General features: G+C 39.9%; 1 protein-coding gene across 1 annotated transcript in view; it reads right to left on the bottom strand.

Annotated features, from left to right (window-relative positions):
* The window catches only part of LOC138433493 (phospholipid-transporting ATPase FetA-like), a 124,764-nt gene that overhangs the window by 10,527 nt on the left and 89,530 nt on the right, over nt 1-24,707 (bottom strand). Inside the window, exons 14-19 of the mRNA XM_069576255.1 lie at nt 23,856-24,064; nt 19,186-19,229; nt 10,098-10,263; nt 7,963-8,151; nt 7,141-7,256; nt 2,197-2,361 (exon numbers count right to left, since the gene is read on the bottom strand). Coding sequence (XP_069432356.1) covers nt 2,197-2,361; nt 7,141-7,256; nt 7,963-8,151; nt 10,098-10,263; nt 19,186-19,229; nt 23,856-24,064 — 889 coding nt within the window. The remainder of the gene's footprint in view (nt 1-2,196; nt 2,362-7,140; nt 7,257-7,962; nt 8,152-10,097; nt 10,264-19,185; nt 19,230-23,855; nt 24,065-24,707) is intronic.

The following is a 24,707-nucleotide window of genomic DNA, read 5'->3' on the forward strand; positions in this document are numbered from 1 at the left end:
CATAAAACTCACGACCTTCTGCCCTTCAACAGACACACTTCTTCAATCACACACTGACATCAAATTTAGAAACAGAACATAAGGAATCAAAGAGGGAAAAGACTAAGTCGTACATGAAGCTTTGTGCCACTTCTAAACCCTCTGTTTCTCAACACACTTTTCCCTCTTCCTTGCTTTCAGAGCATGTTTCCCGGCTTTGGTCTCCAAAAGTGGTATGTCTCAGACAAGGGACGCCCAAATCCAACTCTAGCTTTCCAGCTCTAAAAGAGTTCGGATGAACTTCATTTGTTTGTATCTACTGAGAGTTTCTAAGGTTTTCAAGGCCTTTCCCACACTAGATCAAAAGCATGTTGGTCCACACCATGCCTTCTTCTCCGTGATATCCTACTGATCACAGGGATGGGCACCAACACTGAGTCTGAGGAACTGACAGACGGACAAACTACTGACTGATTTCTGCTGGACCTCTAAAAGGACAGACTAGAAACACTCACCACAGAGCTAACAATGGAAGGAGATTTGTGACCTTTGGCATCTCTAAATTTTCCCATTTAGTAACAGCAATTTCTCTTATTTTTACGAAACTAATTTTATTTATTTATTTTTGGCTGTGCTGGGTCTTCATTGCTGTCTGGGCTTTTTTCTAGTTGTGATGCGCAGGCTTCTCACTGTGGCAGCTTCTCTTGATGAGGAGTACGGCCTCTAGGGCAGGCAGGCTTCAGCAGTTGCAACACATGGGCTCAATAGTTGTGGCTCCCAGGCTCTAGAGCACAGGCTCGGTAGTTGTGGCACAGGAGCTTAGTTGCTCCATGGAGTGTGGGATCTTCCCTGATCGGGGATTGAAACCATGTTTCCTGCACTGGCGGATGAATTCTTAACCACTAGACCACAGCAATTTCTCTTTTTATAGCAAAGCCTGTATCAATCTGGTCAAAAATTTTGGGGTCATCCTTAACTTTTTTTTTTTCATTTTTAAAATTTATTTATTTATTATTTTTTAAAATTTTATTTTTACTTTATTTTACTTTATAATACTGTATTGGTTTTGCCATACATTGACATGAATCCACCCCCTCACCTCCCACTTAACTTTTTTTTTAATCATATTCTATGATAAATCATAGATAAATCTATCAGCAAATTCTGCTGGCTCTACTGTTTAAAAATGTACATAATTTGACCATTTCTCACCATTTCCGCTACTTCTATCTGATCCAAGCCATTATCATTTCTCTCTGGTACTACTGCAGTTACTTTCTACTTGGTCTCCCTGTGTCTGCACTTGCTCCTTTACAGCATAATCCCCACATGGCAGTCAGACTAATCATTGTAAAAGCTATCACATCACTCCTCTGGTTGAGCTCTTCAATGGTTTTCCATGTCTCATGTAAGTCTTTATACCAGCCTGTCAAGACCTGCTACTGCTTCTCTGTTTCAGGTCCTTTTAATCTCTCCTCCTTGCTTACACTGTATCAGTCACATCAGCTGCCTTGCTCTTCAACTAACAAATTAGGTCTGCTCCTGTTTCAGGGTCCTTGCTTTTACTATTCCTTCTTTCTGGAAAACTGACTCCCCAGAGATCTGCTTGGCTTGCACCTTCTTCAAATCTCTGCTCAGATGTCTTTTTCATAGTGAAGACCAAGTGCCTTTTTAAAAATAGCAGTTATGCTCTGTCTTCTATAACACACACACACATGCATGTGCTGATACTCCCAATCTTTCTTCCTGGCTTTATTTTCTTCTACAGAACTGTCACCACCTAACATACTATGTATATATATTACTTTTTGGTCTGTTTTGTCTACTACTACATGCTCAGGGCTTAAAACAGTACCTGGCACAGCACTTAATAAAATATTGTTGAATGAAAGAGTGAATACTATTGTCTTGATTATTCCATCAATTAATTCTGGATTATCTAATTTGTACATCATCAGACTTTGATTTCTTCCAGCTTACTTAGATTCTGTGGACATCTTTGGGATAAGAAACACTGCCAGAAAGATGAAATTTACAACCAATGCATTTTTCATTATTTATGGATTACAAAGATCCATGATATCCTGAGTCAGCTTGGATTCCAGTATCCAGAGACAGCCTGAACCTATGATTTGCTGGAAGGCATTCTCAGAGTCTCTGTTCAGTCTCCCAACTGCTCCCCTGCCCCCAATCTGTCCCTGATTTTCACACACTAACCATCAGGTCTCTTTCAATCTCTTCATAGACAATTGATATTTTATTTTCCCGGTTCTCCAAAGACAAGCAGGCTTCACTGTGCTTCTTGCTCCAGTCCTGGAAGAATGCACTGTCCAGTTCTCGGTAGGCCAGCATGAGGGTGCGAAGGCCATCACTGGCAAAATCCTGGAAGACATGTGTATGCAGAGTGGACTTGGGCTGAGACAGGGCTGAGTCAAGGAATAACAGACTAGCCCCACAGGCTCCCTCTGCCCGCAAGAGAGGGTTTATTGCCTAGTATCACAGGGCTACTACCTAGCCTAACCAGAAAACACCTGTTTTCTTAGTCTGATGTCCTAAAGATAAGGCCAGCATAGCTGGGTATAAAGTCCGAGAATACTTCTGAGAGACAGAAGATTCTAACTTCTTCCTATGGTTAGGTAGTTTGCTGTGACCATGGTAAAGAATGAAGCCTTCAGATTTCTTCTAAAATTGGGATAGTTAATTCACCCTCCACACAGAAGATAATGATGTTTATAATATGAGAAAGAAGGGAGTAATAAAGTAAAAAGGAATTTTATAAAAAATAAGGGTGTTACTGTTGTTTTTTTTTTACAAGCATACATTCATTTATTTTCGTTTCTCCCTGCCTTCCTTCATCAAGTATTCAGTGGGCATCTTAAATAGCAAATTTGTGTATCTGTCTATAGCTGGTTGGTTTCCCAGGTGGCTCAGTGGTAAAAAATCCACCTGCCCAAACAGGAGATGCAAGTTCATCCCCTGGTTTGGGAAGATGCCCTGGAGAAGGAAATGGCAACCCACTCCCATTCTTCCCTGGGAAATCCCATGGACAGAGAGGAGCCTGGTAGGCTACAGTTCATGGGGTTGCAGAGAGTCAGACATGACTTAGCAACTAAACCATCACCATCACCTATAGCTGGTTGGCTCAGCTGATTAGTCACAGCCAAGAATGCTAATAAGGCCACTGCTGAAATGCCCTCTGGGTAAGTTAGTACCTTTTGTTCTTTGGCCACCAACGTATCCTGCTACTGCTGCTGCTGCTGCTGCTAAGTCGCGTCAGTTGTGTGTGACTGTGCAATCCCATACACAGCAGCCCACCAGGCTCCTCCGTCCCTGGGATTCTCCAGGCAAGAACACTGGAGTGGGTTGCCATTGCCTTCTCCAATGCGTGAAAGTGAAGTCGCTCAGTCGTGTCTGACTCTTTGCGACCCCATGGACTGTAGCCTACCAGGCACCTCCGTCCATGGAATTTTCCAGGCAAGAGTACTGGAGTGGGGTGCCATTGCCTTCTCCTAATGTATCTTAACAAACCACAACTATCTTGCAGAAGTATACCCTTGGTTACAAGGAAAGCAAGGTGACAGTGTGGGTAGTTTGGGGAACAATCCATATCTAACTGAAAGTGGGTTAGAAGCAGACTTTGTGTGTTGAGAACGGCAAATGAATAACAATTTGAGCTTTAAAATAATTCACTTTGGCATCATAAGACCAAATAGAAACAGAATTTATCACCTTGATATTTTGTTATTAGTTCTCTGTATAACTCCTGAGTACTTCAAGTTAGCTGTCAGATAAAAATAACATCCAGGAATATCTGTAGAGAATCCTATCTCTTTAAAAAATTAATTAACTTATTTGGCTGCGCCTAGTCTTAGTTGCAGCATGTGAGATCTAGTTCCCTGACCAGGGGTTGAACCCTTGGTCCCCTGCACTGAGATCGCAGAGTCTTAACCACTGAACCACCAGGGAAGTCCCAAGAATCCTCTCTCTTAAATCTCTTTACTGTTGACAGGTGAAGCGATAAAAAAGAAGGCTGAGAGATGATCTCAAGAGATTTCTTACAAAGGAACAATCTTCATAGTGCTTTTCCTAATGGTTGTACCAGTTTATATTCCCACCAACAGTGTATGAAGGTTCCCTTTTCTCCACATCTTCACCAACCCTTGTTATTTCTTGTCTTTTTGATAATTTAAAATAGAATTACCATATGATCCAGATCCAGCTATTCCACTTCTGGGTATTTATATTTATCCAAATAAAACAAAATCACTAATTCAGAAAGATACATGCACCCTTATGTTCACTGCAGCAATTTTTACAGCACTCAAGACATGGAACAACCTAAGTGTCCACTGATGAGTGGAACACTACACACTCATAAAAAGTAGAAATCTTGCTATCTGTGACAAATGGATGGACCTTCACAGTATTATGTTGTTTGAAATAAGTCAGATAAAGACCAGACACCATATGATTTCACTCATATGTGGAATCTAAAAAACAAACAAATGAACAAACAAAACAAAAACAAACTCAAGATAAAGAGAACAGATTGGGGGTCACTAGAGGGGAAAGGGGTTGGGGGGTGAAAGGGGGTCAACTGACAGGGATGGCTGATAACAAGACAAAGTGGTAATCACTTTGAAGTATATGCAAGTATCAAATTATAATGGTGTATGCCTAAAACTTATTTAATGTTACATACAAATTTTACCTCAATAATATAAGTACATATATGCACATATATATTCAGGAATTAAAAGTATACATCAGCCATTTAAAAAAAGAAGGAAGAGATATGGCAGAAATTGATCTTACATGGTATACTGATAAGAGGACTTGGCAAGCTTAACAATACATTGACAGATTCTTAATCCGTTCAACAAATACTTTAGCAGTCTATCCTTAACATTATTTCCTACATATCTCTTACTTGTATGTTTTTCTTTTCCCTTGTGGGGGGCAAATTGGGGTTCTGGGGTCCTGACTGCTGCTTGTTTTGTGTGATCTGTTTGCTGGATTCCTGTCTTAGAGAGCTTGGAGCTGTGCTTCTGCATGAATGGGTTTCTGGAACTTGACTCTTACAGAATATTCTGTGGTTAATAGACTAATGTAGTCAGGCTCCACTATGGGTATCTGTTAAGGTTGGTCAAAAGTGGGTTAGATCTGAAAAAAAAAAAAAAGTTCCAAAAGATCTGAAATGGTTTTATGATTCCCCTTTGAATCCAGTCTGTGGAAATGCTGAGAAGATACCCTAATTCATGTAGCTCTGGATGGTTAAAAGATAAGGGAGGTTTTCAGAGTAGCCTATAACACACACACACACACACACACACACACACACACACACACACTGAAGAAACAAAACTGTAACCTCAGGAAACCAGTATGAGAGTTGTACTATGAGGGACACGTCAGTGGTTTTTTTCAAAAACTGGAGATGCAATGTTATGTACCATAAAAATCACCCTATTAAAGTACATAATTAAGTGTAATATACAGGTATACAATTAAGTACACAATTATGTATAATATAATGTATATGTATATATATGTATACACCTGCAATGTGGGAGACCTGGGTTCGATCCCTGGATAGGGAAGATCCCCTGGAGAAGGGAACGGCTATCTACTCCAGTATTCTGGCCTGGAGAATTCCATGGACTGTATAGTCCATGGGGTTACAAAGAATTGAACACGACTCAGCAACTTTCACTTTCTATGTATCTATATGTATATATACTGATAAAGTTGTGCAACCATCACTACTATCTTAATCCCAAACATTTTCATCATCTCTGAGATGATGAAACCCCATTACCTATTAGCAGTCATCCCCATTCCCTTTTCTTATAGCCCCTGGTAACCACTAATCTACTTTCTCTTCTACAGACTTGCCTATTCTGTACATTTCATATAATGAAATAATAAAATACTGGCCCTTTGTGCCTGGCTTCTTTCACTTAGCATAATATTTCCAAGATTTATCATGCTACACATTGTAGCATGTATTAAGTATGTCATTCCCTTCTGTGACTGAATAGCATTCACTGTACAGATTTATCACATTTTATTTACTCATTCATCCACTGATGGGGATCTGGGTGGTTTCTGTATGAATAATGCTGTTATAAGCATTAGTGTACACGTTTTTGTGTGAATGTAAGTTTTCATTTCTCTTGGGAATATACCTAGGAGTGGAACTGCTGGGTCAAATGACAACTCTGTGCTTAACTTTTTCAGGAAAATTGCCAGACTGTTTTCCAAAATGGCTGCACCAATTTACATTCTCATCAGCAATGTGTGCAGGTTACAATTTCTCTATATCCTTGGCAGTACTCATTATTATCTGGTCATCTGTTTGATTTTAGTTGCCTTAGTGATGTGAAGTAGCATCTTGTGATTTGATTTGCTTTTCCCTGATGGCTATGACATTGAACATCTTTTCATATGCCTATTGACCATTTGTTCTCTGATTTCTGACTATGTGTTAATATAGGACCATGCCAAAATGTCCTAATAAAATAGCATTTCCTCCAAACTATTTCTTCCTTAAAATACTTCTCTGATCTGCCTCTTTCCCCATCACATCCCTTGTCCTATCCCCCCCTCCAACCCTTGATATATCCAGGTTTAGGGGTAGAAACCTCAGTGAGCATGAATATGGTTTTCCTTTCTAATGTTAGCAAACTGGAGCTATTCTCTCTGTTACATCTCAAATCCCAGAAGGTGCAAGTGGAGTGGGGCAGGTAGGTACCCGTGGGGATTCTAACCCTATAAATAACAGAGGATGGTGTCACACAGTCACCTACGCAGTCCAGGCCTGGTGATTTCTGCTCCATACCTAAAAGCAGTCTGTTCCTGTCATGACTGGGCCAGGAATCACAGAGTGAACTGTCCTGATTGTAGTAAATGTTCCTACAACACATTCTCATCATGCCCCCTGGGATCCTGGCCCATTCAACTCCTCACTGCAGAAGCTGGCAACTTGGTCAACGAGAATCCCACAGAAGGAGGTAGTTTTTACTCTTCTCTCAATTAAAGAGACACAGATACCAATCCACCTCATACTGAAACACGCTGACACGGGGACACACATGCGGACACACATCCAGATACACAGAGCCACCTGCTGCTCTCCTGCCCCGCAACCTGAACACTTACATCTAGATGGTCCATGGTTATGTCTTTGAGGGATCTACAGGATGGATGGAGGAGCTGACAGAGGATCGTGTCTGCACCCTTGCAGAATAACAGTATGCGATTTTCAGGTGTTCTCACTGAAAATAAGCAAAGTAAGCAAAGTAACCACATGGGTCCATTGTCACAAGAACATGTTGGAGCCACTGAGGGATGGCAGAAGGCTGTTCCCATGATGTTTGTTTCTGATACCACGGGAGGCTAAGCACTCAGTGAGTGGTCACACAGGGTGAATGATGAGGGCTGGTGAGATGTGAGAGAAGATATTTTGGAACCAGTTTTTCCATGGGTTCAACATCACCTATGGAAGACTGATACAGAATCACATTTAGCTTCTCAAGTCCAAGTTCCAGACCCTGCCCATATCTAGTGAGGACCAGGGAATAAAAGTGACCTTCCTCTTCAGTCTGAGGCCCAAACAAAGAGCAAGATAGTATGAATTTCCCCCATAATGTCCACCCCCATTTATCATTCCAAGTTCAGGCTTTATGAGTTTATTCTCCATTCTTATCTTGGCCTTGAAAGTTATGACAAGTCACTATTCAGGATCACTAAATAAGGGGCTTAGCATGTGGTTGTTAAGCTTATATATGTGTATAGAAGGAAATATAAAGAATTATGAGAGAGAAAGTGGGAATGACTGTTTTTGTATTTGTGGCAAGAGTGCCTTGGAAATGGCATGTGGGTGAGAGAAAATATTTGTGTGCAGACAGAAAAGAAAAATCAATGTATGAATGTATATGAAAGACAGAGAAGGGGAGAAGACTGACAAGGAGGGGCACCCACCAATAACTGACATCCTCTTGCGCGTATTGCTGAAGTCCAAGATAGCCAGCAGTTGATAGATTCTCGTTTTCCCCATTTCGACTACCATGATTGTCTCCGACGTGCGGGAACGGAATACAAAGCCAAAGTTCCTGGCAGCAGTGACCAGGGCACCTTCATCTGGGGACTGAGCCTGGTAAACCAGCTCACCTGGCAGGAGACAAGAGGGGAGCCAGAGCCCATAGAGACGTGCGGATGAAGTCCACCCAGAAGTTAGACTGTCTTCCAAGTGGCTGACACAAAGATGGAGCCCAGGAGGGGCATCTTTCTTCAAAATTTCCTCATAGGTCTGGCCCTAAAAGGCCAGGTTGCATAGAACAGGTCAGTTTCTTTTTTCTTTCTAATATTTTCACCTCATTTCACAGACCTGAGTTAGTATTATAGAGGTACACAGTACATGTACACAAACAAAACAGGTAGCTACTTTCTAAGAGGGTAAAGGTGGCTCAGGAGGTTGTTAAAAATGGATGACCCAGAGGGATGGTACAAGGAGGCAGGTGGGTGGGGGGTTCAGGATGGGGAACACGTGTACACCCGTGGTGGATTCTTGTTGATGTATGGCAAAACCAATATGATATTGTAAAGTAATTAGCTTCCAATTAAAATAAATAAATTTAAATTAAAAACAAAAGAAGGTTCCTGGGTCTGACCCAAACTACTGAATCCAGAATCACAAAATCTGGGAGGACAGCCCAGGAAATTGAATTTTAACAAATCTCCTGAGTGAGTCTCAGGCAGATGGGTCTATGTAAAGTGCCTCTGCATAAGACTGGCTGCACTTTGATGAACACTGCTACAGGTAACAAGACTGATGGTTTAGTATACAATTAAAAAATATATATGAATGAGTATTGTCGCCTTTGAAACTCTCATCCTGGGAAATGAATGAGTATTGTCGCCTTTGAAACTCTCATCCTGGGAAGCTAAATGATTTACTCTGTTGAATCAATCTTTCAACCTGATATTACTCAAGACATTTCTGGAACTCTTCTTTTAGAATACCTCCATAACCTGAGCTATATTTTGGATTATTTCTCTTTTGAAGGCCAATTTAATTTTGAAAAACAATTATGCACCACCAAAATACTATACTTGAGAATGATGTAGATAAGGCAGTATAATTTTAGGTCAGACATAAAATGTGTCCATGGGATAACAAGACTATTTTCTTGTGTGTTTCCTACCTTGTCACTCAAGGAAGTAAACAAAGGTAAGACCAAATATGCTTCAAGTCATAGCAATTTATTGCTATATCCTCAGACCTGGAGAGGCCTTGGTGGGGTGGGAGCTTATGGAGCCAGATGACACAAGATTTGGGTTCTTATCCCATGTTTGCCTTTCTTAGCTATAGGATTTTAGTCAAGTCACTTAATTTCTTTTAGCTTCAGCTTACTTCGCTATAAAACAAGGATCATTCTTCTTATTCTGCAGAGGGCTGTCGTGAAGACTGTGAGATGTAAAATAAATGAAAGCAACTTGTAAAATTATAAAGTGATGTAAAAATATAAGGTGTTACTCATGGTAGTATTCTATTAAGTCAATTATATTGACTTTAAAAGATGTGATTTACTTGGCTGCCTAAATTCTTGTTTGTTAAGGAAAAAAGTCTTTTAAATTTAAAAATCAGTCATTTCTCATTATTTCTAAAAAAGATTTCAATAAATTCATGGATGACGTTGTATTTGGTGACTGAAGAAATTAGGGTATATGGGGATACATTTAAATTGTGAAGCAACAAGAGGATGACAACTCATCCTTTAGGAAGTCTTGTCAGAGGTAGTGGAGTTGATCTGGGCAATAAATTAGTCAAACTCTGTGACAGAACATTAGAGAATTTCAAGTTCCCCAGATAGCACCAAGTTTGATCCCTATCCAATGACTGAATCTTCTTTAAGATCAAGAGGTTGTTTTCTAACTTGAATATATCCAGGGACTAGGAGCTCACTATTTTCCTTGACTATCCATCCCATTGCTGGACAACTCTCCCTATTACAAAGTTCTTTCTTAGATTAAGCCATTACAAATGATATCAACCCCCACCCCCAAATCAGCCTAGACTCGACATTCTCAGTCAATGAGGCCTCACGATTACTCACCTTCTACTTTCTCTTCTGATATCACGGTATGACACAATGAGAGTGACAGGAAAAACAAATGTACCCAGTGATCTCCCCTTTTCACCACTTCAACCAAAGTCTTGTCATAAAATGAAAACTTAGGATCAGCCAGTTTGTTGTAGGAGAAGTCAACCTTTTCTCTTTTCTGGAACACATAAGCCAGAATGAACTTCTCAACAGCAGCTTGATACTTTATAGAAGGTTAACTGATTTAGGGGCAATTTCTTGGATGTGATGAGAACTCTCAGGAGGATGGGAAAAGAAAAGCAAGATAAGTGAGAGAGATCCTGTGCTGGTTTCTGAGGCCTTTGTACTCTGACCTGGACCATCCATTCACTCAGAAAAGATCCATCACACAGGAGAGAAGCTGAGCACTTCCTGGCAGACCCTTCTTGCCCCCTTTCAACTCCAGCTGTCCTAAATGATCAATGGGCATCTTCAGGCTCTATTCTTCCAAGTCCCAAATCCATGACAAATCAAACCTAAGGATACAAGAGGGTAACTGTTCCCTATGAGTAAATGGTTAAGTCTTGTCTCTAGCTGTCCTCTACCTGATTTGGGGAGCTGGGGAGGGAAGGAGTAAGGTACAATGATATCCCTGTGTTGCACTATTCCTATTTTAGCCCACAAAAGGGCTAGAGAGGAACATTACAAGATAGAGGCAAGGATGTATAGCAAGGAAGCTTCAGTATAGACTTCTCACTCACACACTTAATTTTGAACCATTTGACTTGACCCATCAGCACCCCTGACTCCTTCCTGCCTCTAGTCCTCAAGGTTATTGATCTTGCCTCAATCTTTAGACCTAATATTCACTACCATTTTCTTGGCTATGGGCTTGGCTCCTTTAAATGTTGACTGTCATTCATTTCAGGTAGGCTGCTGGTAGCCACCTTGGGTAGACATTCTTTTCTGGCTTCAGTTTGGTCCCAAGACTCTCTTATGCCTATCCTGGAATGCAGTGTTGTTAACAGACTTCTCCAGGCCATACCAGAACTCTCAAGGATATATAACCAGTTTTTTGTAGTTGTGGTACTATTACACCAGAACTGGGCTTGGCCCCAGTGTGTCAAGTACAGACACAATTGTCCTGCTTGGTGATAAGTTGGGGAAACAGTAGTCTGTAGTGGTCTATACTGGCTCTTTTCTCTGTCCCATCTAGAGGGGTTTTTGTCATGACAGTGAGAGAGAATGGTCAGATCCAGAGCCAAGTTCTAAACCTGGCCAAACACAGAATTGCGAGTTCTGGTAAGTTTGTGGGTTCAGTAATTTAAGATAACTCATTACATAGCATCCTCTGAGGCTTTTCTAGAACTGGGCTCTTGTACTGGTACATTCTTTGAGACTAGAAGCTGGTGAGTGATGAGAGAGAAGTTGGAGAGGTAGGTATGAGGCAGATCCTGCATTATCATATTATATGCAATAGGGAACCACAGCAATTTTATGCTGAGAGTCATATGATCAGATAGCACCTCTGGTAGCACCATGAAGAATATATTGGGAGTAGCAAGACAGGAGGCTGGGAGACCAGTTAGTAGGCCACTCAGTAATTCACAAAAGAAATCATGAAGTAGTGACAAAATACATATTAAATTCAGGTCATGGTTTGAAAATGTTTTTGACAAATTGACCTGGGGATACCTGAAGGGCATACAGGTAGTAACAAAAGCAGGTACATATAGTTTTGAAGCTCAGGTAAGAGATCTGAGCTAGTTTCTAATCTCCTGTTACAGACAAGTAATGTTTGAGAACACCAGACCTAGTTGGGTACAAGACTGAGGCAGGGATGGTTTGGAGCTGCAGTACAGCATGATTTAAGAGGTATTATTCATGAATTACTCTGAAATTGGAAGTCAAACATTCAGTTGAATAAGACTGAATGGCAAATCCAAATCCCAGACAAAAGGATGGAAACCAGATAAGAGGAAATGAATATAGAATAGAGGGTAGATGATACAGTAATGAATTGAGGAAGCTCTTTGAGATGCTGTGACACAGCTATAGTTATCATAGGATATCTTTAGCCTTGGTCATGAAAGGAGAAGGAGATAAAAAGGGTCCCTGGATACGTGGATTTGGAGTTCATTAGTAAGTAGGCAGTAAGGTCAGTAAAAACATGATACTATAAAGATGGAAAAAGAGGTACAATAATAGAGCCCTGGGGGAGAAGGGAGTGAGATGTAGTAGAAAGCCTGAGGGTGGTGAATTTGGGAATAGCTAATAAAAAGAATTAAGAATTAAACTGACCATAAATAGATTAAAAAATTATCCAAGTGGCCCTGGAAACCCAAAAGAAGTTGGAGTCTCTGAATTTGCAAAAGTTTTGTGATCTCCAAAAAGTACTTGGCATTCTGAGATTAGAAACAGAGAAGCATAGATGGCTTGATTAATTCAAGATTGAAATTTATTGGGAGATCAAAGAGGGGGAAAAAAGGGAGGTGTTGAAGATGCTCATGATCTTGGATATAGATGGGGGAAAGGAAGCAAAGTCACAAGGGATTGACAGACTGGAGAAAAAGGAGAACAGAGAGTGTGTAAATCTTCCTAGGATAAGAAAGTAGGTATACTAGGAGTCAAGCACGAAGAAAACTGGAGGAATAGGTTTGTGACCAGAGATTACGACAAGGGAGTTTACAATTTCATAGTACAGTTCTGGATGGTGACATGATGACCCAGAAATGGATGATACAGATTTTTTTTTTTGAGTCCAAGAAGTAATCTGAAAGATAAATTCTTTCAGACACCTGAAAGCATCTATGGTGCTAGATCTCCCATAAAGAAACCAATACCACCAAGATGACAGCAGGGACTGGGCAGAGAGGGAAAAAATGAAAAAGGTTCAAAGTGCTCAGGATGAAGTGGAGAAGCCAGGAGATCTGTAAATGTCAATGAAAGGAAGAGAGAGGAGGATAGCCAGAAGGCATCACAACACATTGTATCACAGGAAGAAAGATTATATGAGGGAGAAAAAGTAATAGTTTATAAGTGGCACAGGAAAGAATGTTCCTGGTGGTCCAGCGGTTAAGAATCCACTTTCTAATGCAAATCAAAACCACAATGAGGTACCATTTCAAGCCAGTCAGAATGGCTGCGATCCAAAAGCCTACAAGCAATAAATGCTGGAGAGGGTGTGGAGAAAAGGGAACCCTCTTACACTGCTGGTGGGAATGCAAACTAGTTCAGCCACTATGGAGAACAGTGTGGAGATTTCTTAAAAAAACTGGAAATAGAACTGTCATATGACCCAGCAATCCCACTGCTGGGCATACACACTGAGGAGACCAGAATTGAAAGAGATACGTGTACCCCAATGTTCATCACAGCACTGTTTATAATAGCCAGGACATGGAAGCAACCTAGATGTCCATCAGCAGATGAATGGATAAGAAAGCTGTGGTACATATACACAATGGATTATTACTCAGCCATTAAAAAGAATACATATGAATCAGTTCTAATGAGGTGGATGAAACTGGAGCCTATTATACACAGTGAAGTAAGCCAGAAAGAAAAACACCAATACAGTATACTAATGCATATATATGGAATTTAGAAAGATGGTAATGATAACCCTGTATGCGAGACAGCAAAAGTCACACAGATGTATAGAACAGTCTTTTGGACTCTGCGGGAGAGGGAGAGGGTGAGTGATTTGGGAGAACAGCCTTGAAACATGTATAATATCATATAAGAAATGAATCGTCAGTCTAGGTTCGATGCAGGATACAGGATGCTCGGGGCTGGTGCACTGGGATGACCCAGAGGGATGGTATGGGGAGGGAGGAGGGAGGGGGGGGTTCAGGATTGGGAATATGTGTACACCTGTGGCGGATTCATGTTGAAGTATGGCAAAACCAATACAATATTTTAAAGTAAAAAAAAAAAAGATTCCACTTTCTAATTCAGGGGACCCAGGTTTGAAGCCTGATTGGGGAACTAAGATATGCTGCCAGGCAACAGCCTGTATATTGCAACTAGAGAAGCCTGTATGCCACAACTACTGAGCCCACACATTTAGAGCCTGTGCACTGCAAGAAGAGAAGTTCATGCACTACAATGGAGACCCAGTGCAGCCAAAAGAGAAAAACGTGTCACAGGATAATGAGGACAATATCTTTGGGATTTTGGTATGCTGAGAGTGAGAGATGGAGGAAAAAGAATACTCTCAGGGAAAGTTATCTTTCATTCAAGGTAGGAAGAAGAAAGCATTTTTAGGAAAAGATTCCATTGATCCAGAGGAAAATGTGTTATGGTCACACAGTAGTGAAAGGAAGAGGAAGAGAAAGGATGCTCCACGGTAACAGCTTACTCCCTAGAAGCAATCTTTGTTGATTTTGCCAAGGTCATTAGCAGAGTCCCTGCCAGAGGATTGAGGGCAAATACTTACTTTATTTCCCATTTCCAATCTCTCTGGATGGATAGGGTGAGGCATTAGTTGGGAGCTGGAGTTAGCTGTTCAGTATGTAAATCAAGTGGCTAAGGGTTTGGAATTGGTTCTGATAGGAAAAGAATAGGGTGAAGAGTACCCTGAATGTAACGAAAGAAGCCTTATGAAAGAAGGTTTAACTCAAATTCATAAATAGCCAAGATCCAATAATGGAAAAAAAGAGTAAAAATGAACCAGCCTGAGACAGGAAGAATGAAAAGGAAAATATTTTTACAATTGTGTGGGTTAGGACTTTTGAATATGTCACAGATCCTGAACTTATAAAAGAAAAAGATTGATAGAATTGGTTACATAAATTAAATACTTCTAAACAAAAATTTACAAACAAAATACAAAAATGGAAAAAATAATTGTGATATATATACCAAAGGAAAAGTTGATATTTTTACTGAATAAAGACCCCTTGGAAATAACAAAAAAAACCTCAAAGAATATGAACATGCAATTCACAAAGTAACAATATATAGGCAATAAAGTGATTGGGAAGAGGAAAGAAACTAAGTATATAAAAATGATTCAATCTGATTAGTAATCAAAGAAAGGTAAATTAAATCAGATATAATTTTCACCAATTAAATTTCTAAAGATTGAAATATTAACACCTAGTACTGACAAGGACATGATAAAAGAGGAATTTTCCTATAATTTTGGTGGGATTATAAACTGATGCAGTCTATCCAGAGGGCAATATGGCACTATTAAATGCATTAAAACTCTAGCCACCCTTTCAGCAACTAATTCTTCTTACAGGACTTTATTCTAAGGAAATAATTATCAGAAGAGGAGACAAAAATGTATGTACCTGGGTGCTTATCATAATGCTATTTATAACAGCAAAAGACAGCAGAATAAAAACAGGGGATTGGCTACATCAAGGTACATCGATATACGTCAATGGTGAAAAATTGAAAGCATTTCCCCTAAAGTCAGGAACAAGACAAGGGTGCCCACTCTCACAACTACTATTCAACATAGTTTTGGAAGTTTTGGCCACAGCAATCAGAGCAGAAAAAGAAATAAAAGGAATCCGTATTGGAAAAGAAGAAGTAAAACTCTCACTCTTTGCAGATGGCATGATCCTATACACAGAAAATCCTAAAGACTCCACCAGAAAATTACTAGAGCTAATCAATGAATAGCTCCAAAACTGGATCTTTTTTTGGGCTCCAAAATCACTGTTGATGGTAACTGCAGCCATGAAATTAAAAGACATTTACTCCTTGGAAGAAAAGTTATGACCAACCTAGATAGCATATTCAAAAGCGGAGACATTACTTTGCCAACAAAGGTCCGTCTAGTCAAGGCTATGGTTTTTCCCGTGGTCATGTATGGATGTGAGAGTTGGACTGTGAAGAAGGCTGAGTGCCGAAGAATTGATGCTTTTGAACTGCGGTGTTGGAGAAGACTCTTGAGAGTCTCTTGGACTGCAAGGAGATCCAACCAGTCCATTCTGAAGGAGATCAGCCCTGGGATTTCTTTGGAAGGAATGATGCTAAAGCTGAAGCTCCAGTACTTTGGCCACTTCATGTGAAGAGTTGACTCATTGGAAAAGACTGATGCTGGGAGGGATTGGGGGCAGAAGGAAAGGGGGACAACAGAGGATGAGATAGCTGGATGGCTCCACCGACTCGATGGACGTGAGTTTGAGTGAACTCTGGGAGTTGGTGATGGACAGGGAAGCCTGGCGTGCTGTGATTCATGGGGTTGCAAAGAGTCGGACATGACCGAACAACTGAACTGAACTGAATCAACGAATATAGTAAAGTTGCAGGATATAAAATCAACACAGAGAAATCCCTTGCACTCCTATACACTAACAATGAGAAAACAGAAAGAGAAATTAAGGAAACAACTCCATTTACCACTGCAATGAAAAGAATAAAATACTTAGGAATATATCTACCTAAAGAAACTAAAGACCTATATATAGAAAACTATAAAACACTGGTGAAAGAAATCAGAGAGGACACAAGTAGATGGAGAAATATACTGTGTTTGTGGATCAGAAGAATCAATATAGTGAAAATGAGTATACTACCCAAAGCAATCTATAGATTCAATGCAATCCCTATCAAGCTACCAACAGTATTTTTCACAGAACTAGAACAAATAATTTCACAATTTGTATGGAAATACAATAAAACCTTGAATAGCCAAAGCAATCTTGAGAAAGAAGAATGGAACTGGAGGAATCAACCTGCCTGACTTTATGCTCTACTACAAAGCCACAGTCATCAAGACAGTATGGTACTGGCACAAAGACAGAAATATAGATCAACGGAACAAAATAGAAAGCCCAGAGATAAATCCACGCACCTATGGACACCTTATCTTCGACAAAGGAGGCAAGAATATACAATGGAGAAAAGACAATCTCTTTAACAAGTGGTGCTGGGAAAACTGGTCAACCACTTGTAAAAGAATGAAACTAGAACACTTTCTAATACCATACACAAAAATAAACTCAAAATGGATTAAAGATCTAAATGTAAGGCCAGAAACTATAAAACTTCTAGAGGAAAACAATGGCAAAACACTCTCCCACATAAATCACAGCAGGATCCTCTATGACCCACCTCCCAGAATATTGGAAATAAAAGCAAAAATAAACAAATGGGACCTACTTAAAATTAAAAGCTTCTGCACAACAAAGGAAACTATAAGCAAGGTGAAAAGACCACCTTCAGAATGGGAGAAAATAATAGCAAATGAAGCAACTGACAAAGGATTAATCCTAAAAATACACAAGCAACTCCTGCAACTCAATTCCAGAAAAATAAACGACCCAATCAAAAAATGGGCCAAAGAACTAAATAGACATTTCTCCAAAGAAGACATACAGATGGCTAACAAACACATGAAGAGATGCTCAACATCACTCATTATTAGAGAAATGCAAATCAAAACCACAATGAGGTACCATTTGACGCCAGTCAGAATGGCTGCTATCCAAAAGTCTACAAGCAATAAATGCTGGAGAGGGTGTGGAGAAAAGGGAACCCTCTTACACTGTTGGTGGGAATGCAAACTAGTTCAGCCACTATGGAGAACAGTGTGGAGATTCCTTAAAAAACTGGAAATAGAACTGTCATATGACCCAGCAATCCCACTGCTGGGCATACACACTGAGGAGATCAGAATTGAAAGAGACACATGTACCCCAATGTTCATCACAGCACTGTTTATAATAGCCAGGACATGGAAGCAACCTAGATGTCCATCAGCAGATGAACTGATAAGAAAGCTGTGGTACATATACACAATGGAGTATTACTCAGCCATTAAAAAGAATACATTTGAATCAGTTCTAATGAGGTGGATGAAACTGGAGCCTATTATACAGAGTGAAGTAAGCCAGAAAGAAAAACACCCATACAGTATACTAATGCATATATATGGAATTTAGAAAGATGGTAATGATAACCCTGTATGCAAGACAGCAAAAGTCACACAGATGTATAGAACAGTCTTTTGGACTCTGTGGGAGAGGGCAAGGGTGGGATGGTTTGGAGGAATGGCATTGAAACAAGTATATTATCATATGTGAAACAAATTGCCAGTCTAGGTTCAATGCATGATACAGGATGCTCGGGGCTGGTGCACTGGGATGACCCAGAGGGATGGGATAGGGAGGGAGGTGGGAGGGGGTTCAGGACTGGGAACACATGTACACCCGTGGTGGATTCATGTCAATGTATGGCAAAACCAATATAATATTATAAAGTAATTAGCCTCCAATTAAAATTTAAAAAACAGATACATCGATATATCTGGATATGACAGTCATTCAAAATGATATAGATGTAGACATAAATTTACCTAAATATATGGTCATGGAAGGAGGGCCACAATATATACTGTGTCTGATGAATAATAAGAGGCTGAAAATAGCATGGATGCTATGATCCATCCATCCTTCCTTCCTACTTATCTACCTATCAGACCAGATGTATATGTGTGTATATATACACATGAAAAGCATCTGAAAAGATAAATACTCCCAAATTTGACACTGGTTATCTAAATGAGACTAAATCATTTTTAACTTTCTTCTTCATACATTTCAATATTGTTTGAATTTCTTTTATTATGAGCACAGATAACTTTTTTAAACAGAAAAAAACCCAATAAAGCTATTTTCAATTTATTTACTTATTTACTAATAAATGTTTTGAAGGAATTTTAATAGTACTATTGAGAAAACGAGTAATATTTATATGCAGAACTAGAATTTATTCTCGAGTAATGTAATGTCTTCCAAAAAAGTATCTTAAACCACTATTCATTTGCTGTCCTAGATCATTTTTATGAGCTTAAGGATTTATCCCTTTGCTGGCTTCTTCAGACATTCTTGACTTTAAAAATATTTATATATCATTTGTATGTAATTATATACATAATAACCTTCTTATAAAAAGCTATTTTCATTTAAAAACACAAAACTAAATCTGCTCAAATAAACAGAGGTTATTTCCATTATGCATTCTGACATTACAGGGCCAATAACAGCTGGGGTATTTCAGGGGCTTGGTGAGTCCTGGTCTGTACTGAAGATGATGCTGTAAAGCACAGCCTCGCTCAGCTCCTGCATGCACTTCACAGGGAGCTGTAAACACTCACCTTCGAGACTTCCGTCCTAGGTCCGTTTTTGTCACAGACATCACCTGTTGGTTAAGGAAACAGAGGACACACTTGGCAAAGGTTTTAAAGAAGGATTTACATTTCTTTTTATTGTGGTAAAAGATATATAACATAACTTTTCATTTTAACCATTTTTCAGTTAAACAATTAGTATCATTCACAATGTTGTACAACACTCACCATTATATATTTCCTAAACTTTTTCAGCATCCTAAACAGAAACTCCTTACTTTCCCTTATTCCCAGCCCCTGGTAACCTCTAATCTGCTTTCTGTCTCTATAAATTTGCCTATTCTAGATGTTTTATACAAGTAGAATGATACACTATTTCCTATTTTGTCTGGCTCATTTCACATAGCATAAAGTTTTCAAGAATCATTCATGTTGTAGCATGTGTCAGAACTTTATTACATTTTATGTTGGAGGTCGTGACATTGTACAGGACACAGGAGTCAAGACCATCCCCAAGAAAAAGAAATGCAAAAAAGCAAAATGGCTATCTGGGGAGGCCTTACAAATAGCTGTGAAAAGAAGAGAAGTGAAAAGCAAAGGAGAAAAGGAAAGACATACCCATTTGAATGCAGACTTCTAAAGAATAGCAAGGAGAGATAAGAAAGCCTTCCTCACCGATCAATGCAAAGAAACAGGAAAACAACAGAATGGGAAAGACTAGAGATCTCTTCAAGAAAATTAGAGATACCAAGGGAACATTTCATGCAAAGAAGGGCTCAATAAAGGACAAAAATGGTATGGACCTAACAGAAGCAGAAGATATTAAGAAGAGGTGGCAAGAATATACAGAAGAACTGTACAAAAAAGATCTTCATGACCCAGATAATCATAATGGTGTGCTCACTCATCTAGAACCAGACATCCTGGAGTGTGAAGTCAAGTGGGCCTTAGAAAGCATCACTATGAACAAAGCTAGTGGAGGTGATGGAATTCCAGTTGAGCTATTTCAAATCCTGGAAGATGATGCTGTGAAAGTGCTGCACTTAGTATGCCAGCAAATTTGGAAAACTCAGCAGTGGCTACAGGACTGAAAACGGTCCATTTTCATTCCAATCCCAAAGAAAGGCAATGCCAAAGAATGCTCAAACTACCACATAACTGCACTCATCTCACACGCTAGTAAAGTAATGCTCAAAATTCTCCAAGCCAGGCTTCAGCAATATGTGAACCATGAACTTCCAGATGTTCAAGCTGGACTTAGAAAAGGCAGAGGAACCAGAGATCAAATTCCCAACATCTGCTGGATCATGGAAAAAGCAAGAGAGTTCTAGAAAAACATCTATTTCTGCTTTATTGACTATGCCAAAGCCTTTGACTGTGTGGATCACAATAAACTGTGGAAAATTCTGAAAGAGGTGGGAATACCAGACCACCTGACCTGCCTCTTGGGAAGCCGATATGCAGGTCAGGAAGCAACAGTTAGAACTGGACATGAAACAACAGACTGGTTCCAAATAGGAAAAGGAGTACGTCAAGGCTGTATATTGTCACCCTGGCTATTTAACTTCTATGCAGAGTACATCATGAGAAACGCTGGGGTGGAGGAAGCACAAGATGGAATTAAGATGCTGGGAGAAACATCAATAACCTCAGATATGCAGATGACACCACCCTTATGGCAGAAACTGAAGAAGAACTAAAGAGCCTTTTGATGAAAGTGAAAGAGGAGAGTGAAAAGTTGGCTTAAAGCTCAACATTCAGAAAACTAAGGTCATTGCATCTGGTTCCATCACTTCATGGCAAATAGGTGGGGGAACAATGGAAACAGTGTCAGACTTTATTTTTCTGGGCTCCAAAATCACTGCTGATGGTGATTGCAGCCATGAAATTAAAAGACACTTACTCCTTGGAAGAAAAGTTATGACCAACCTAGATAGCATATTCAAAAGCAGAGACATTACCTTGCCAACAAAGGTCCATTTAGTCAAGGCTATGGTTTTTCCCATGGTCATGTATGGATGTGAGAGTTGGACTATAAAGAAAGCTGAGGGCTGAAGAATTGATGCTTTTGAATTGTGGTGTTGGAGAAGACTCTTGAGAGTCCCTTGGACTGCAAGGAGATCCAACCAGTCCATCCTAAATGAAATCAGTCCTGAATGTTCATTGGAAGGACTGATGCTGAAGCTGAAACTGCAATATTTGGCTACCTGATGTGAAGAGCTGACTCATTTGAAAAGACCCTGATGCTAGGGAAGATTGGGGGCAGGAGGAGAAGGGGACAACAGAGGATGAGATGGTTGGATGGCATCAACCACTCAATGGACATGGGTTTGGGTGAACTCTGGGAGTTGGTGATGGACAGGGAGGCCTGGCATGCTGTAATTCATGGGATTGCAAAGAGTTGGGACATGACTGAGTGACTGAACTAAACTGAACTCCTTGGAAGGAAAGTTATGACCAACCTAGACAGCATATTAAAAAGCAGAGACATTACTTTGTCAACAAAGGTCCACCTAGTCAAGGCTATGGTTTTTCCAGTGGTCATGTATGGATGTGAGAGTTGGACTATAAAGAAAGCTGAGCACTGAAGAATTGATGCTTTTGAATTGTGGTGTTGGAGAAGACTCTTGAGAGTCCCTTGGACTGCAAGGAGATCCAACCAGTCCATCCTAAAGGAGATCATTCCTGGGTGTTCATTGGAATATACAAATGTGAGAGCTGGGCAGTAAAGAAGGCAGAGCGCTGAAGAATTGATGCTTTCAAACTGTGGTGCTGGTGAAGACTCTTGAGAGTCCCCTGGAAAGCAAGGAGATCAAAACAGTCAATCTAAAAGGAAATCAATCCCGAATACTCTTTAGAAGAACTGATGCTGAAGCTGAAGCTCCAATAGTTTAGCTACCTGATTCAAACCGCTGACTCATTAGAAAAGACCCTGATGCTGGGAAAGATTGAAGGCAGAAGGAGAAGAGGGCAAAAGGATGAGATGGTTGGATGGCTGATTCAATGATCACTGATTCAGTGGACATGAACTTGGGCAAACCCTAGGAGATGGTGAGGGACAGGGAAACCTCGCTTGCTGCAGTCCATGGGATCACGAAGAGGCATACATGACTTGGTGACTGATTAACAGCAATATTCCATTAAATGGATATATCACAGTTTGTTTACCTATTCAATTGCTGATGGAAACATGGGTTGTTTCCACCTTTGGCTATTGTGGATACTGCTGCCATGAACACGCATACATCTCTCTGTTTGAATCCTTGTTTTCTTTTTCCTCTTTTTGGTATATACTTAGGAATGGAATTACTGGGTCATACGGATCTGCCTGCAGTGCAGTAGATCTGGGTTTGATCCCTGGGTTGGGAAGAGCCCCTTGGAGAAGGAATGGCTATCCACTTCAGTATTCTTGTCTAGAGAATTTCATGTACAGAAGAGCCTGTTTGGCTACAGTCCATGGGATCACAAAGAGTTGGACACTACTGAGAGAATACTTTTACTTTTTTTTTCATAGTAATTTAAAGTAGGACTTTAAAAATATTTATTTATTTGGCTTCATTGGGTTTTAGTTGCAGCGTGCCTGTTTCTTAAGTTGTGGCTTTTGGGTTCCAGAGGGTGTGGGCTCAGTAGTTGTGGTGTAAGGGCTTAGTTGCTTCACCATATGTGGAATCTCAGTTTCCCTATCAGGGATCAAACTCAAGTCTCCAGAATTGGAAGGTGGATTCTTGTGGAACTTGAATTCACTTGGAATTAGGTTCTTGACCACTAGATAGCATAGACAGATTGGGGGTGGAAGACAGTTTGATGCCAAGTGCAGAAACACCCAAGACCCTTTGCAACCCTACCTAGCATATGATCAGGTCTTACAATGAGTTAAAAATTAAGATCCTCACCCAAATCAACCACCCAAAAATAAGCTTTCAGAGTTTATACATGTGAAAACTTGTTTGGCAGGAGTAATAGAAAATATTAGAATGCTCTAGCTTTTAAAAATATTTTAACTTTAATTTTTAAATTTAATTCTTAAATTTAAAAAAATCGTACATTTTAAAGTGTACAATTCAGGGCATTTAGTGCGTTCACAATGTTTTGCAACCACCACATCTTTCTAGCTTCAAAGCTTTTTCATCACCCCAGAAGAATATTCCATGTGCTCTAGCTTTTTCGATGTGATTGCTTTCCTTTGCTAGTTACTGCCATAATGTTCATACATATGAACACTTAACACTATCACAAAAACAAGCACCTCTAACACAGGAAATAAATGAACAACTGGGTATGGGAGACACTGATCAAATTCTGAACACCCTTTGATGGCTTCTTTCTAGACTGTTTATTGGACTGAGGCAGAATCAGGAGAATAGCAGCTTCAGTAACATCCTGGTTGCACCATCTGATTTAATGTGAGTAACTAACATTCCCAAGACACTGGCAATTCTCTGAAGACAGAGATTAAGTCTTATACATCTTTATATTTCCAATGTCCCACACAATGGATGGCATCTATAATGTGCTACATAAGTGTTTTTTGGTTAGAACTGAATGGACTAGGTGATCTTTGCTTAGTGGACAGCAAGTTGTAAGAGTAAGAAAATGTAAATTTAGAGACATATAAATTTAGAGATAGATTATTCCTGAGAACAACCTGCAAAGTAAAATTTCCCCAAGATTAAGGGAAAGCAGAAAGATATGCATACCATATAACATCCCGTTAATTGAACACTTGTTGAAAATCATAATGTTTTGAGTCAGGGTCCCTGTTTTGTCAGAGAACACGTATTTGACCTGGCCGAGCTCCTCATTAAGGGTGGTGGTACGAGCCTGTGCTGGCATGTTCTTCGGTTCATAAAACATCTTCTGATCCCAGTTGATATAGAAACTGTTGCCCAATCTTATTATCTCAACACTAAGGAGAAAGCAAGAAAAGAAGGGTCCTGGGTCAATGCAGGGCAAGTAAATTCATCCCCCTGGTTTCCTTCTTTCCAGTCCTGTGGTAGAAATGAAAATCAGAATACCTTCTCTCAGAACCTACAATCTTGAAGGACCCTTCATACTAGCCAATCCAATGTAATTCTACTTTGATCATTATCACTCAAGTCTTTACTTGATTACCAGATACACTGATTAACTTTGCTGAAGCATATTCCCTTTATACTACTTCTTTCAAAATTTTAAAAATTCTGTAACAATGCAAGGCCTGACAGAATTAAGCTAGTTTATAAAAGGCAACCAAAGCTTAATTAGAGGGGTATTGCTGCTATCACATAAACTCATTGATGGGGAGGAGAGATACTTGAGACTGGAGACAGTGCTTCTTTGTTTCAGAAGAGGAAGGGGAAGATCTGCGAGACTCAGAAACAGCTTACAGGAGCTGATCCTCTGATAAATTTCTCGGCAGACCCAGCCTGCCCGTAGGGTAGCTTTTTACTAAAACAGCTTCCTTTCCATTTTTATCTGAATTTTCCCAGTTGTGTGAGTCACATTCCACTTTTATTCGACATAACATGCTTTATGGATTCCCTATGGCTTCCCTCGTGGCTCAGCCAATG

Source organism: Ovis canadensis, chromosome 2 (genome assembly GCF_042477335.2).
Source record: "Ovis canadensis isolate MfBH-ARS-UI-01 breed Bighorn chromosome 2, ARS-UI_OviCan_v2, whole genome shotgun sequence".
NCBI classification, from domain to species: domain Eukaryota; kingdom Metazoa; phylum Chordata; class Mammalia; order Artiodactyla; family Bovidae; genus Ovis; species Ovis canadensis.